Source organism: Cokeromyces recurvatus (genome assembly GCF_025118155.1).
Source record: "Cokeromyces recurvatus strain NRRL 2243 chromosome Unknown BX663scaffold_4, whole genome shotgun sequence".
NCBI classification, from domain to species: domain Eukaryota; kingdom Fungi; phylum Mucoromycota; class Mucoromycetes; order Mucorales; family Mucoraceae; genus Cokeromyces; species Cokeromyces recurvatus.
In genome coordinates, this window is record NW_026251390.1 from 354,471 (window position 1) to 367,740 (window position 13,270).

General features: G+C 31.1%; 2 protein-coding genes across 2 annotated transcripts; both read right to left on the bottom strand.

Annotated features, from left to right (window-relative positions):
• Nucleotides 1-224: 224 nt before the first annotated feature.
• On the bottom strand, nt 225-5,767 carry BX663DRAFT_498289 (uncharacterized protein). The gene is made up of 4 exons (XM_051526025.1): nt 5,460-5,767; nt 5,247-5,398; nt 4,700-5,157; nt 225-4,568 (listed from the first exon to the last, which is right to left on the bottom strand). Exons 2-4 carry the CDS (start codon nt 5,287-5,289, stop codon nt 378-380), a joined length of 4,692 nt encoding a protein of 1,563 aa, XP_051385945.1. The 5' UTR covers nt 5,290-5,398; nt 5,460-5,767; the 3' UTR covers nt 225-377.
• A 4,721-nt stretch (nt 5,768-10,488) lies between these two features.
• On the bottom strand, nt 10,489-12,528 carry BX663DRAFT_498292 (coth protein-domain-containing protein). Its single transcript, XM_051526026.1, has one exon. It carries the CDS (start codon nt 12,272-12,274, stop codon nt 10,625-10,627), a length of 1,650 nt encoding a protein of 549 aa, XP_051385946.1. The 5' UTR covers nt 12,275-12,528; the 3' UTR covers nt 10,489-10,624.
• Between the last annotated feature and the right edge of the window lie 742 nt (nt 12,529-13,270).

Here is a 13,270-nt window from a genome sequence, read left to right on the forward strand (position 1 = left end):
AAAGTTACCAAGAATGATAAATACTAAAATGGGCTGTAATGGTTTGCCCAGAAGACGTATCTTTTGTATAACAGGTGAAAATGGACTTTTACAAGTTTATGATATGGATGAAACAAATGATGATAGTGAAGATAATGATATTGAATAATTCTTTTTTTTTTTTTTTTTTTTTTTTTTTTTTTTTTTTTTTTTTTATTAGAAATAAAATATATAAGAAATAATATGTTAGAATAGATATAAATTATACAAAAAAAACCCTTTTTTGTTTTTTTTTTTGTTTTTTTGTTTTTTGGATATGGAGAAAGAGGAATATAAGATATACATTTGTATGTATATAGTTCACATAGTAATTACATATATACACAAAGTAAGGGTATTTAAGCACCATAAGACATACCACTCATTGCACTTGAAGATCGTTCGCGCTCCCATCTTAATCTCAATTCATCCATACTACCACTACTATGTCTATGAGATATTTTAGCTTGAGAAGCACGTGTTGGAGTTTGAGCTAAACGGTCAAAAACATTTCCACCATTAGGTGTATTTGATCGATCTAAAACCGAGCCTGCAAGAGGAGTTCGTCTTTGTTGTTGTGAAGGATATCTTTGAAAGGATATACTAGAGGTTGGCCATTCATGGTCTTGCTCACCCATATGATTACCAAGACCGGTTAAATTAGAGGCACTTGTCCCCTTTAATGACAACTCACGTAATGAAGCACGTCTACTTGGTACTTGCTGTTGAGCTGTTAGCTTTTGAGGCATCGTAGGTGGTTGTAACATGGAAGCAGATCTTTTACGTAATGAGCTTTGTGATGAAATGGTAGAGGGCCTACTACTGGGATGATTCCATGAATTCTGAGAAGATGAAAAATCAGATTGAAGTGAGGCACGACGTAAATGTCGACTATGAATAGAGGAGGTGGATGATTCTCTATCATTAGCATAACGAGTAAATTCAGCTGGATTGATGATGGCCATCGGAACAGGCGATTCCGACCCACCCATACGTTGTTGCCATGATAATCGCTTTTGAATCATATTATAAAATCGATCAGGGGAAGGTGTTGCTTCACGTGGAGGATAGTTGCTATTCATACGTAATGCTTTACCTTGTTCTGTTAAAACAGCTGGAGGACGGAGGCCGCTTACTGTAGGGGGTCGAATAGGTGATAACATCAAACTGTCCGCAATATGTGTTGTAGCATAAGAGGTAGGTGAAACAAGAGGTGAGGGTGGGGGACGGGGTCCATCTGACTGAGTGCTACTCCTTCTCTCATGACTTGAAGATGCAACAGAGGACTCATCAGAGGATCCCTGTATTGTATATTCAGGCTCAGGAGTACCAAGCATACCCCGTAAACCATCTTCATAAATTTTATCAAAGATGGTATTACCACTATTCATAATATAATCTTGAATCTTATTATCAATACGATTATCTTCTTTATGAATGCCGCTCTTCTTTTCCTCTAACTTGCGGATTCTACGTTCATTTTCGACAGTGGTTGTGATAGCAGCTCGTTTCATCACAATTAAAGTACGACGTAGGTCTTGAACTGTCTTTTCTAAATTTTGCATAGTCATTTGGCGATTATATTCACTCATTCGGATATTTGTAATATCATCTACTAGAGATTCTGTGATACCACGACACTCATCAGCCTCAAGTGATTTGAGAAGTTTAAGAGTAGCATCATAGACTAATTCTGGAGCAGCATTAGGTGGTACACTAAATTGCTCTTCCAATGCATCCATATCAGTCCATTCTTCACTTGGAGAAGGGTTGCTTACGATATCATCCGCAAATGTGACCTTACGCTTTTCTTGTTGTTGACGACTCGTGCTATCATTAAATGAATGTGATAACATCTCATCTGCTTCTCCAGCAGCTTCTGATTGTAAAGCTCTAATACGTGAAGATAGATACGAAATTTCAGCATCCATTAAATCAATACGCTCATCAGTAAAGTTAATAGCAAGCATATCCATCGATTGTCCTGATAACTCTGCAGCTTCTCTTTCTGCAATAAACATTGTCTTTCGATCATCTAAAAGTTCCATCTTTTCGGATACAAGTTTTTCTCTTCTAAACAAGAGCTGTTCCATCTCAACGATAGCTTGTTTCCCTTGAATAAACTGATAGAGCATCTTATCTAGCAATTCCTTTTTTCGTGCCACCCTTTTATGGACAGGAATAGGGTTCTTCCTTCTACGTAAGGGGCGATAGCCTGGAAGATTACTTAAACCACCACGACGAGCGACAGCAGCAAAGTTACCACCGATAATATGAGAGACATTATTTAATAATTGCTCATCAAGGATACCACCTTCACGTACGGCCTTTTTCAAAACTTCTGTAAGCTGTTGAAGTTGACTTTGATTAATCAAAATTTCTTTATCTCGACGCTTTAATGTCAATTTTTGAGCCTCATGCTCACGTTGTAGTTTTGTACGAGCATGATTAATCTCAGTATGCTGTCTTTGTAGTTTGGATATCTTGCGTTCCTGTAACGCCATTTGTTCACGAACACGTTCTGTCTCTTGTTTCATACGTTTAATCATCCTTTTCTTTTCAGTTTTGAGCGTCTCAACATTGGCACGAAGTGATCTTAATAAGGACTCATGTTGATTACGTGTTGATTGCATGCTTGAAATTGTACGTGAATAATGGCGCTTCAAGTCATGGATTTCAGTGACTAACTGTTTCATCTTGTTTTCGTAAGCATGACGAATTTCAATGAGCTGTTGCTTTTCTTTCATCTGCATAGAGATATCAGTACGGTTAGGAATCGATGCAAAACTGGATTTAGTTCTTGCCAATGCTTGATCACGATCTTTTTGAAGTTCAGTCAGCTGTGCATGCAACATGCTAATCTTTTCATCAAACTTGCGACGCATAAAAGCAAACTTAGTTTCTGATTTTTCAAGGTGAGATACAAGTTCTTCTTTAACACGAATATCTGATTGAATCTGATGAAGCATACGCATCATTTGAGGATTTTGCTTTTCAGGGCAAGTTAATGAACTAGTCTCTTGCTTTGTGATATTGTCTGAAATAATGATGTTTGCATTATCGACAGTATCTTCTTTTATAATAGTATTGGTTTTGGAAGTCTCCTCTACTGTAGACTGTCTTTGTTCCCAAGAGGGTACATTCAAGGATTCAATCTCTAACATTAAATCAAGATCATGGCTGTGTCGTTGTTCATCATCAATAGGAGAGGAGGTTAAACTATAATTGCCTTCATCTGAGTCTACACGCTCCAGTTGATTTGTTGCCTTTTCGTACATGGCTTTTTCAGCCTTTTCAAATTCTTCCAACTCTTCTTCCCAGGAATGTGCAGCATCTTCCATAGGCTTGATTAAATCAAGGACTTCCATTCCTTTCTGAATTTCAGCTTTAGCTTTAGCAATACTTTGTTTTATTTCTTCTTCGTCAATATAATCTTCTTCATCAACATATCCATCTTCTTCTTCTTCTTCTTCATTATAGTTTGCTATCTTTGTAGTCATTTTAACAGGGGTTTGACGTTTTTGGCGAGGAGAAATTTTAAAGCTTGAGCTTTGGGATAATAGGGGTGTATGTCTCACGGAGCGTTTAGCAGACGGTATTCTTGCTGTCATGTTACCAGAAGATAATGTACTAGAACTAGCCGATGATACTCTCTGCTTTCTATAACCGCGTTTACTACCTCCATGTCGACGACGGGAGGAACTTGAAATAGTTTTTTCCGGATGATAAAAAGAGGATGTCGTGTTGCCTGACAAGGACAATGGAGTTGTACCACTTTCTATGATTGCCTGCATAGTAGCTGACCTCATACTTTCAAGGAACGCAACTTGGTCACGTGCATCAGCAAGATCATTTGTAAGGTCTTGAATTGTCTTTTGATATTGGGTAATAAGCGGATGAGATAGAACCGGGCTTGGTGTAACTGGATGAGACGTATAAGAGGTTATAGATAATTCATGATTGTCGTCATTATTATTCATAAATTCACCAAGCTCACGTTCCATCATCATCGTATCACGCTCACTAGTAATTTGAATTAAACTTGTATTTAGATCCTGAATACGATCTCTAAGCCGTGCTATTTCAGAACGTAAAGCACGAACTTCTCCATCTTGTTGTAAGGAGGAGGTGTTATAACGACCACCCCTTCTTTCAGCAGAAACATTCTCAGCTCTTGCAGATGCCAGTTCAATTCTTAGTCTTGCAAGTTGAGCACGAAGTTGACTAACTTCAATAGAAGAACCAGCAAAGTCTTGATTAATGATAACTTTATTTTTAATATTACGGGCACGATTTGCGTATTTAAGTGTATTCAGGGTTTCCATAAAGTTTGTATCAGCAGGAGAAATACAAGCTAACATGAGTGTTTGACTATTTCCACCAAGTGAATCTTGTAGTAAACGTGTTAGTTTACTATCACGATAAGGAACATGAGATGTTCTACGAGTTTCATCACCTAAAGCTGAAATTACATTACCAAGCGCTAATAGACCTGAATTGATAGAAATTCCTTCTTTAGCACGATCACCTTGAGCGTTTGTTCGTTTCAGCTATATGAACACATGAAAATAAAAACATTAATTTTTTTTTTTTTTTTTTTTTTTTTTTTTTTTTTTTTTTTTTTTTTTTTTTTTTTTTTTTTTTAGTCATTCAATGTACAAAACAAACAAATCATGCTTACTCTTTCAGAACCAGCCAAATCAACAAAATGAAATTTACTTGTGATTGTAGGTTCATTTACAGATGTTTGCTGTTTAAGGGTGACAGAAAATACAGCATGAGAACGAGAAGAGACTGTATTCATATCTGTTGAAGCAGTAGTACGGCAAAGAGAACCTTTAGCTAAGAAAGATAATAATTCATCAGGATTATAACATCTTTCTTCACGAACACCACTCCAATAAATATTGCCTGCAATATCCTCACGAATTTGTACTTCAACAGCTATTGGAGTCAAACCTAAACCACTTTTCCTTTTTGCAGCAACAAAGGCTTGTTGTTGAGGACTTAATAAATCAATCAAGTCTTCATTGTATAATTCTAAGAACGATACATAAACCTCATAATTAAAATCCTTATTTGATTCGGATCTTCCATTCAGGTTTCGGAATAAATCAACTATACATCGTGGTACAATGCCTGTCAAGTCGTACAAAATATGAATATAAGCCAGTGTTTATACATAATGACAAATAACTTTTTTTTTTCAAGTGGGTATAAATAGATACCTTCGTGTTCAGGAGAGATAGTTCTTTCAAGTCCTGTGCCCATACTATATGTCTTTCCAGACCCTGTTTGACTATTAACAATGATAAAGATTAATACATTAAATTTATATGATAATCAATATTACCCATAAGCAAGAATTGTAGTATTAAAACTATAAAAAAAAATAAAGTTAATAAATGTAATCAATTTTCTCCTGAAAAAAAAAAAGGTACCCCTCCAGAAACTTTTCCAATAAAGGTAATGCAGCCTTTTCATAAATCTCTTTTTGCTCTGTATTATTATCAAATACATAATCATAGGTGAAGGATTTATCTGTGCCAATCAATATCTGAGGTTCATTTGGTATAAAGCTTATACATTCAGTACAATTCGATAACTCTTCTTTTTGTGTTAAAGGTCTAACACGAAGACCAACTCTAATAAATATAAAAAAAAAGAATTAAATGATCAAAGTTTTGAAATGAAGAATGATGATTAATTCCAAAATAAGATGGTACCTCACAGCAGTTGAAGTCATTATTTAAGAATAACAAATAAAGAAAAAGTATTTCTTATCACTTTGTTGATTGAATGAATGTATTTTTATTCGTCCTAATTATTTATCGATATACTAATTTACAAAGAAAAAGAAATGATTTTATTATAGTAAAAAAAAAGAGAAAAATAAAAATAAATAAAATAAAATAAAATAAAATTAAAGAAAAATAAATAGAATAAAATAAAAATAAAATAAATAAAAAAAAATAAAATAAAATAAAAATAAAAAAAAGAAACGAAAAAGATTAAATCAAGTAACACATAAACTTGGGCAACAAGAAAAAAAAAAAGTCTAGCTTTATTTTCGGAACGGAATTTTTAATAAAGATATGAGAAACTACATACACCTTTTTATTTATGCTTCCTCTTTTTAAATAATGAATTATTATCTTCAGTAGAGAATCAATAACATTAAATAGCGTGATTTCTCTTTTTATTTTTTTCATTGTTTATTATTATAGAAAAAAAAAATTCATTGTATCTTTACTTGTCAAGTGATATCCTAATATTAATTAAAGCTCTATATCATTTTACACTCTAGAAGTACAGTGATAACAGCAACAAAATACAATATCAATAAGTTTTCTTTTTTTTTTATAAACAATCATAAAATCAAGGAGGACAGTATAGCTATGTCAATCATTATTTTGTTTCAAGCTTATAATAGCATTATGATATTCAGAGGAAACCGGCATATGGTGCTTGTGTTCTATTTCATAAACATTGTTGTTTACTCGTGTATCAGTTCCTCCAAGTCATCCATAGAACCTTTTAAGTTTATGGGGTAAAATCATGGCATGACTGCGTTATACTGTAATTTACTTTCTTCTTTTGATTATCAAAATGTTTTCTAGCTATAGCTATTTATTTAACACTAATAATTGGTCTGTCAGCGATTGTATTCTAACAGTTAGAATGAGAGAATCTATCAAAGCTATTCCATTATATTCTTAGTAAAATTAAAGCGCAATTAATCGAAGTTAGTAAAGGCTGAAGACGAAAACAATTACTGATACTGCTTTCAAAATTTCATTAAACTGAAGGATAAATGGTTTTGTTTTGCATGTAAACTATTTGCCAAACATTTTTATTTTTCATTATAAATAAAAAAAAAATTGAAATATCTATCCTTCCTCTCAAAGAAAAGAATAAGGATAAAAAGAAAGAAACTATTGTAAATAACAATGATTACAGATGCGTTTTTTTTTCTTCCGGCCAACTGGGTCAATCATCTTTACAGCCATTACTGCTGAATCGTTAGATAAATAAATTTATCATGCTGCAAACTTAAAAAAAAAAAGGGAGGGGGGAACATAAGATAAAGGAGGATAACGGTGGTCATGATTGCTTCAATTATTCAATCTGGGAAATATTGAAAAGAAAACAAAAGCAAGGTATACAAAATTTTACCTTACAAATATATACTAAGAGACTAACTTTGGGTACGATGGGGTTACTTCTTCTCAGTTGAGTTTATACTGTCGTATTTAACCTTATTTTAGCATTATATCGAATCAGATTATACCTATTTCAATGCACAAATATAATTGATAATAGTAATAGCTGCTTACATGTTGTACAATAGATATTAGTTGAACTACTTTACCTTAAAATATCACAGATTGTAGGGTAGAATTACACCTACAAATATTTATATATATATATATATTATATATATCAATGAAAGGTTTTATGAATACTCCTTCCTTATTTTCATCCTATTTTTCTAATCATAAGTTTAATTCATAGATTAAATATCATAGCTATAAAATACTTTAGGTGTATTGCTATTAAAATTTACTTTTACATATCTTATTTTGTCTGATGGATTCTTAACGGCATCAACATCATCAAACTCCTAAGAAACCTTCTTGAAGAATCAATGAAAAGAGCAAAAAATGCACTAGAGATTGGCTTAATATTGTATTGTCAGTAATTGAAAAAAAAAAGTTAATTATTTTTATTGAATAAATTAAAGCACTCTCATTCATGTCTCTTTTAAACAAGAGGTATCTTTGTGCTTTAAATAGTATGTCGCCTATATAATCTAAACTAGTATTAAACGATATCGTTGGCCTCTTAAAGTTCCAACTCTTTAAGAATAAGGTTGTCTCAGCACGTGGAAATATGCAAAAGGCAGCTTAGATCAAAATAGACCATACTACTTTGATGTTTAAAATAAATTTGCGATACAACTGTCATTGTCTTATAATAGAATCTTCTTAAGCTTTCTATTCTTTTTAGATATACCGAATAAGATTTTCCTCTTGAAAAACATTTTAGAGAAGCTTGATCATGTCAAAGTAATTGTTTATTAAATAAACAATGTTTACATGTAATTGAATAACTAGTATATTGTATTCACAGAACACGGTCGGGAGGTATCATAGAGAAAGTTTACTTAAATTGTTTTGAAGATTGTACTAAATACAAGAGGGTCGTATGTGAAACATTTTTAGCAACAATGATATGAATTTTTTATATACTGTACTTTCCATTTCTGCTATTATATTTCTTTTTTATTGTCATTGTTTATATCTTTTTTTATATAATATCTCTTGTAAAATACCAGTAAAAGTAGAAAGACAATAAAAATCAATGAAACTGAACGATAGTTCTAAATTTAAATATTTTTTTTATGCATAAAAACTAATGAGTATTTATAAGAATTTTTGAAGATGACTGAAATAAGGTATGAATCAGAAAAGTATTAATTGCGACCTAATAATAAATGTTATTGACAATAAAGTGTAAGATAACTTGTTATTTTTTGTTAAAGTAGATCATGAGAGTTTCATGTATTTTATTTTATTTATTTTTTGGATCCGCTTGTTTAATTATTACAAGTTAGTTTATGGTAAACAATGCATTTCCTAATGATTTTATTATTACAAACTATATCCTTCTGCTGAAATGCAAGCCTTCACATTCTTCTATATTTTCCAATATCGCAGATAATCACAATTAATTCTAAATATGACAGAAATTTCAACAGGAGAATATCTTTTTGGGGTCTTCAATGAGTAAACTAGATATTTTAATATAGGTATTGTGCCATAATCTTTTATTGTTCGTTAGGTAATCAAATAGAGTATAGAAAAGTATATACTAAAAGACAAAAAAAAAATCTTTTAAAGAAACTAGTTATGAGAAGAATCAGTCTGCCCAAATAAATAGATTGGTAGTGATAGAGTTCAGAAAACCACAGGTATCAAAATGAATAAAAAATTGATAGTATTGGTTGTAAAATGAAGGGCTTCCGCTCATTCAAGGAAACTTACCCTCAAAAGGGAATATCACTGGACATTATATGCAATTTATCCAAAAAGCTTTGAATAAAATATAATTATTTGAAGAAATAAAAGGATCTTGTTTAATTATGAACAATGATTCTGTTCATACATCTGATGAAATAAGTGAAATGATTACAGAGAGAGGATATATCTTCTTCTCTACTTCCTCAAACTCTACCGAATTGAGAATTTTTTAGTCAATAGTTAAGAAGAAGGTTAGGCAAAGTACATTTGATGATATCAGTGATTTAATCATGAGAATAATGGAAGCATTTGTGCAACACTTTGTAGAGAAATGAGTCTATTCAAATACTTTACTCATCTATCAATATAATAATAAAACTGTCCTTCTTCACTGTTCTGATTGTAAGATTTTATTTGTATACATTTAAGCTATTTTATTGTATTACATGTATAAACTATATAGAGTTGATAATGAAGATATATTATGAATGATTAAGTATCACGTTCATAACATTTCCTTATATCTAATTTTGTATCTACATATCTATATGTATGTGATTCATCTTAAAAGACATTATATACATTTGTTACGTCTATCTATAACATAAATTCTAATTATAGAGATTTATAGGCATCTATCCTTCTTTTATCTCTCTCTCTCTCCTTATAATAGGATAAGTTATGTTAAGAACCTAAAATGATATAAGCATATATACTTTATGAGTTTTTTATTGTAATGATTACATCTGTTTTATACTCTTCATTTTGCTGCTTAAGAGTGCTGGGAAATAATTTTAACATTCGGAGATTTGTGTATGTTTTGTTGTAATTACAAGTTCTTCCCAGCATCATATTTTCATTTTAAAAGTTTAATATTACAAAAAAAGTATATGTAAACGTTTTTTCCAGGATCATTACTACTTTTAAATGTTTTAGTAGTTGATATTACACTTTATATGTTTATTTTTTATGCATCATATTAAGACTATTCACAGTTTATAATTTGGTAAAAAGTAAAGCCGTGAAGAGGAAAAAATCCTTCCCCCCCCACTAATTCATTTTTTTTAACACTGATATAATCTGATGCATATTTTATTATTTTACATAATATAGCTTTATATCATATTTTTTTTTTAATATTACTATCACTGGTGGTATGATAGACTCGTTTTACAACACAATTAAAATAGACTGTATAGAAGTAGCCGTATTTATTACTATAACAAAATACAATTTATATAATAAACAGTATCTTTGTATTTTAGCTATTTATGGCATTTATCCTTATGTTGACTAATAGTGTTGTGCCTAACAATGCTAAAATATGAATTATAAAAAATAATCACCTGATTTTTTTTTTTTATTTTGCCAGGTTGATGAATTTAAGCTCACTCCTAATATTTAGGTTGCTAGTATAACAATAAATAAAATCATTGGCTTTAGGAAATACAAATTGAATATAAATAGTTATTTATTTTAGGAATAATTACATATTAAATATTATACAAGGAATGTAATGGGGTAAAATAAAAGAAAAGATAGGGAATATTAATTATAAATATATATGCATATATACATATATTTTACAAAGAAAATCCAAGATCTTTAGCTACAACTTCAGACTTTTTTGTAATCCATTCAACAAGACCATATTGAGCACCGCCACCACCATTACCGGGAGCAATTACTTCTTCATAGAGGTTATCATAAGTTTGTTCATAAGTCCAACCATAGAGCTTACCAGGTGATCTTTGGACAATAGAGCGGTCCCATTTAAGGTCCTCTGCAATAAGGTCACGATAGGTCTTAATATGCCTTCCAAGGGTATCATTATTAAAGAGTATTTTCACGGTATCAGTCACATAAGATTCAAAAGTTGATGCGAGATTTTTGTTTTGAAGGAATCCATTGATAAGTACAGCACCTGGATATTTGGAAGGGTAAATCTTGTAGGTATAATTAAGAAGATCATCAGGCATGTTTACACCAAATGTACCATCATAATCTTGACCAAGATAGTACCAAGTATTATTATAAGCATAATCTTTATAAGCACCATCATTTGTTTGACCAACCCAATAATTGTCCCAGCTACCACCAAGATATTCCATAACCATGAATCTAAGGAATTGATCGATATCAAACATTTCTCCAAATTTATTGATAGAATTGTCATTGGTAATATCAGTTTCATTAAAGGCCTTGGTCAAGTTATATACAGCAGTACTTGGCTCGGGAGAATACTTATTAGGTTGATAATCACCATAATCATATGGATCAGGATTGAATGCAAAGCTAGCACCAGTTGATCCATCATAGAGAGGACCCATTTGTGCAGGAGGATTGCCACCATAAAACACGGCTTCAATATAGGAATACTTTTTAATATCGTCAAGCATGTTAAATGTACCCATTCCTTGACCATTAATAAAGAAACGGACCATGATAGCTTGATTAGCATATGTACCCATAGCTCGAAGACAGTCTGCATAAAGTTTTTCACGCATTTGAGTAGGATCTTCCTCCATATTACGAAGCTTAAAATGTCTACGATTATTGAATCTAATACCAGGAGAGAGCTCCAATTTCCATTGTTGTTTAGAAGGATTATTCTTCTTACCAGCACCAGCAACACCAAAGGTGACATTAGTAAAGGTTCTGATAAAATCTTTACCGATAAATGTAACTTCAGTAGTAACCTGATGTTTAGGCACTTTCTTAATTAAATGATCCATTTCTTCCTGTTTACCATAAACGAATAGTGAGGGTATATAGTTTATATCAAAAATAGGATGATCTTTATCAGCACGTGTCCACTCCTTGCCATTATCCAAAGGTCGAGGAAGAGCAGTTATATTGGCATACGTTATAGAACGACCAAAGAAATCATTGTAAGTTGAATTTCCACTAGGTAAATTTCGCGAAAACTTTTCAGTAACATTATCAGCGACATAATTGTAGGTTGTAGCAGAACCGACTTCGACAAATCCACTAAAAAATGGCACATGGGGAATAACAGCGTCAAGAGAGGTAGATTTACCATTTATATTCACTTTTACATTAGTTGAATTAGGTGATACTACATTGAATTGAATAATAGTTGCACTTGCTGTCGCAAGTAAAGCAGAAGCAATTGTATAAGTTGAAAACTTCATTAACTTCATCTTATAGAAAAATAGAAGTAAATGAATGTATGTATTTTGATCCTCTTTTATATAAAAAATAACTATCATTTAATTCTCCGTTCCAAAAATAGCTTTTATATTTCATTTATGGAAAAAAAAAGCGACTTTGAATGACAGACAAACAAAAGACTGATAGGCGGAAATTATGACAATTCACTTGGTCCATGCGCAAGAATAAATGAAAAAAAAAAATTTTTTTTCTGTTTCTTTTCTACTAAATAGAAATCAACAAGAAAAAGCTGTAGATCATGCTATTAATAGATACTATGCCTATACGTCATTTTTTTTTTCGGAACTGATGCTTTTTTTTTTCTTAAAATATGTATTCTTTTTATTGATTACTGACGCATTCAAGGTCGTAATAATTTTTAAGATGTAAACTAATAAAAGCACGCGCTTTTAATCTTTTTTATATTCAGCTCAGTCAAAGTTTAATTTTAAGCAATCACTGTTCAGGACTACAGATGTATATTGATGTATATATTATTATTATTGTTATATGCATTATAAGGAATTATTCTTTTCAGTTAAGAAATGATAAAAATAACATCATATTTGTATAGATGGTTTTGTATGATCAGAATCTTAAAGCTTAATCTATTATGTACTTTAACTAGATACATTGTTATTTTTTTTTTCTAGAATGCACCGAAACCATCTCGTTGGTTTGATTTAATATACTGGGTAGAATGTTTATTGTAAAGGTACACATCTTTAGCTTTTAATTTATTAAAGATGTGTGTATAAATTTCGTGATTCTTATTGTATTCTACAATATTTTATAACCTAATTCCTAAAGCCAAAAAATAAAAAAATATTTTGGTTTTTTCTTTAAAAAAATAAATAAAAATAAAATCAGATATTTCTTCTTTTGTTTTCACTTTCAAGTTTGCTAATCAACCTTGAGCTATTTTAAGATCAAAGAAAACGAGTAAAAAAAAAAAAAAAAAAAAAAAAAAAAAAAAAAAAAAAAAAAATCCCAGTTAAAATTCAGCTATTCCGAAAAAAACTTTCCAAAATGATTCAAGTAATCATCATTTACTA

What these genes read in the sequence shown, in the direction of transcription:
- BX663DRAFT_498292 (XM_051526026.1), bottom strand. Translation starts at nt 12,274, where the DNA reads ATGATAGTTATTTTTTATATAAAAGAGGATCAAAATACATACATTCAT.
- BX663DRAFT_498289 (XM_051526025.1), bottom strand. Translation starts at nt 5,289, where the DNA reads ATGGGCACAGGACTTGAAAGAACTATCTCTCCTGAACACGAAG. An exon ending in TATCTCTCCTGAACACGAAG is followed by an intron (nt 5,158 to 5,246) that starts GTATCTATTTAT and finishes ACGACTTGACAG; the next exon opens with GCATTGTACCACGATGTATA. An exon ending in ATTTGGCTGGTTCTGAAAGA is followed by an intron (nt 4,569 to 4,699) that starts GTAAGCATGATT and finishes GTGTTCATATAG; the next exon opens with CTGAAACGAACAAACGCTCA.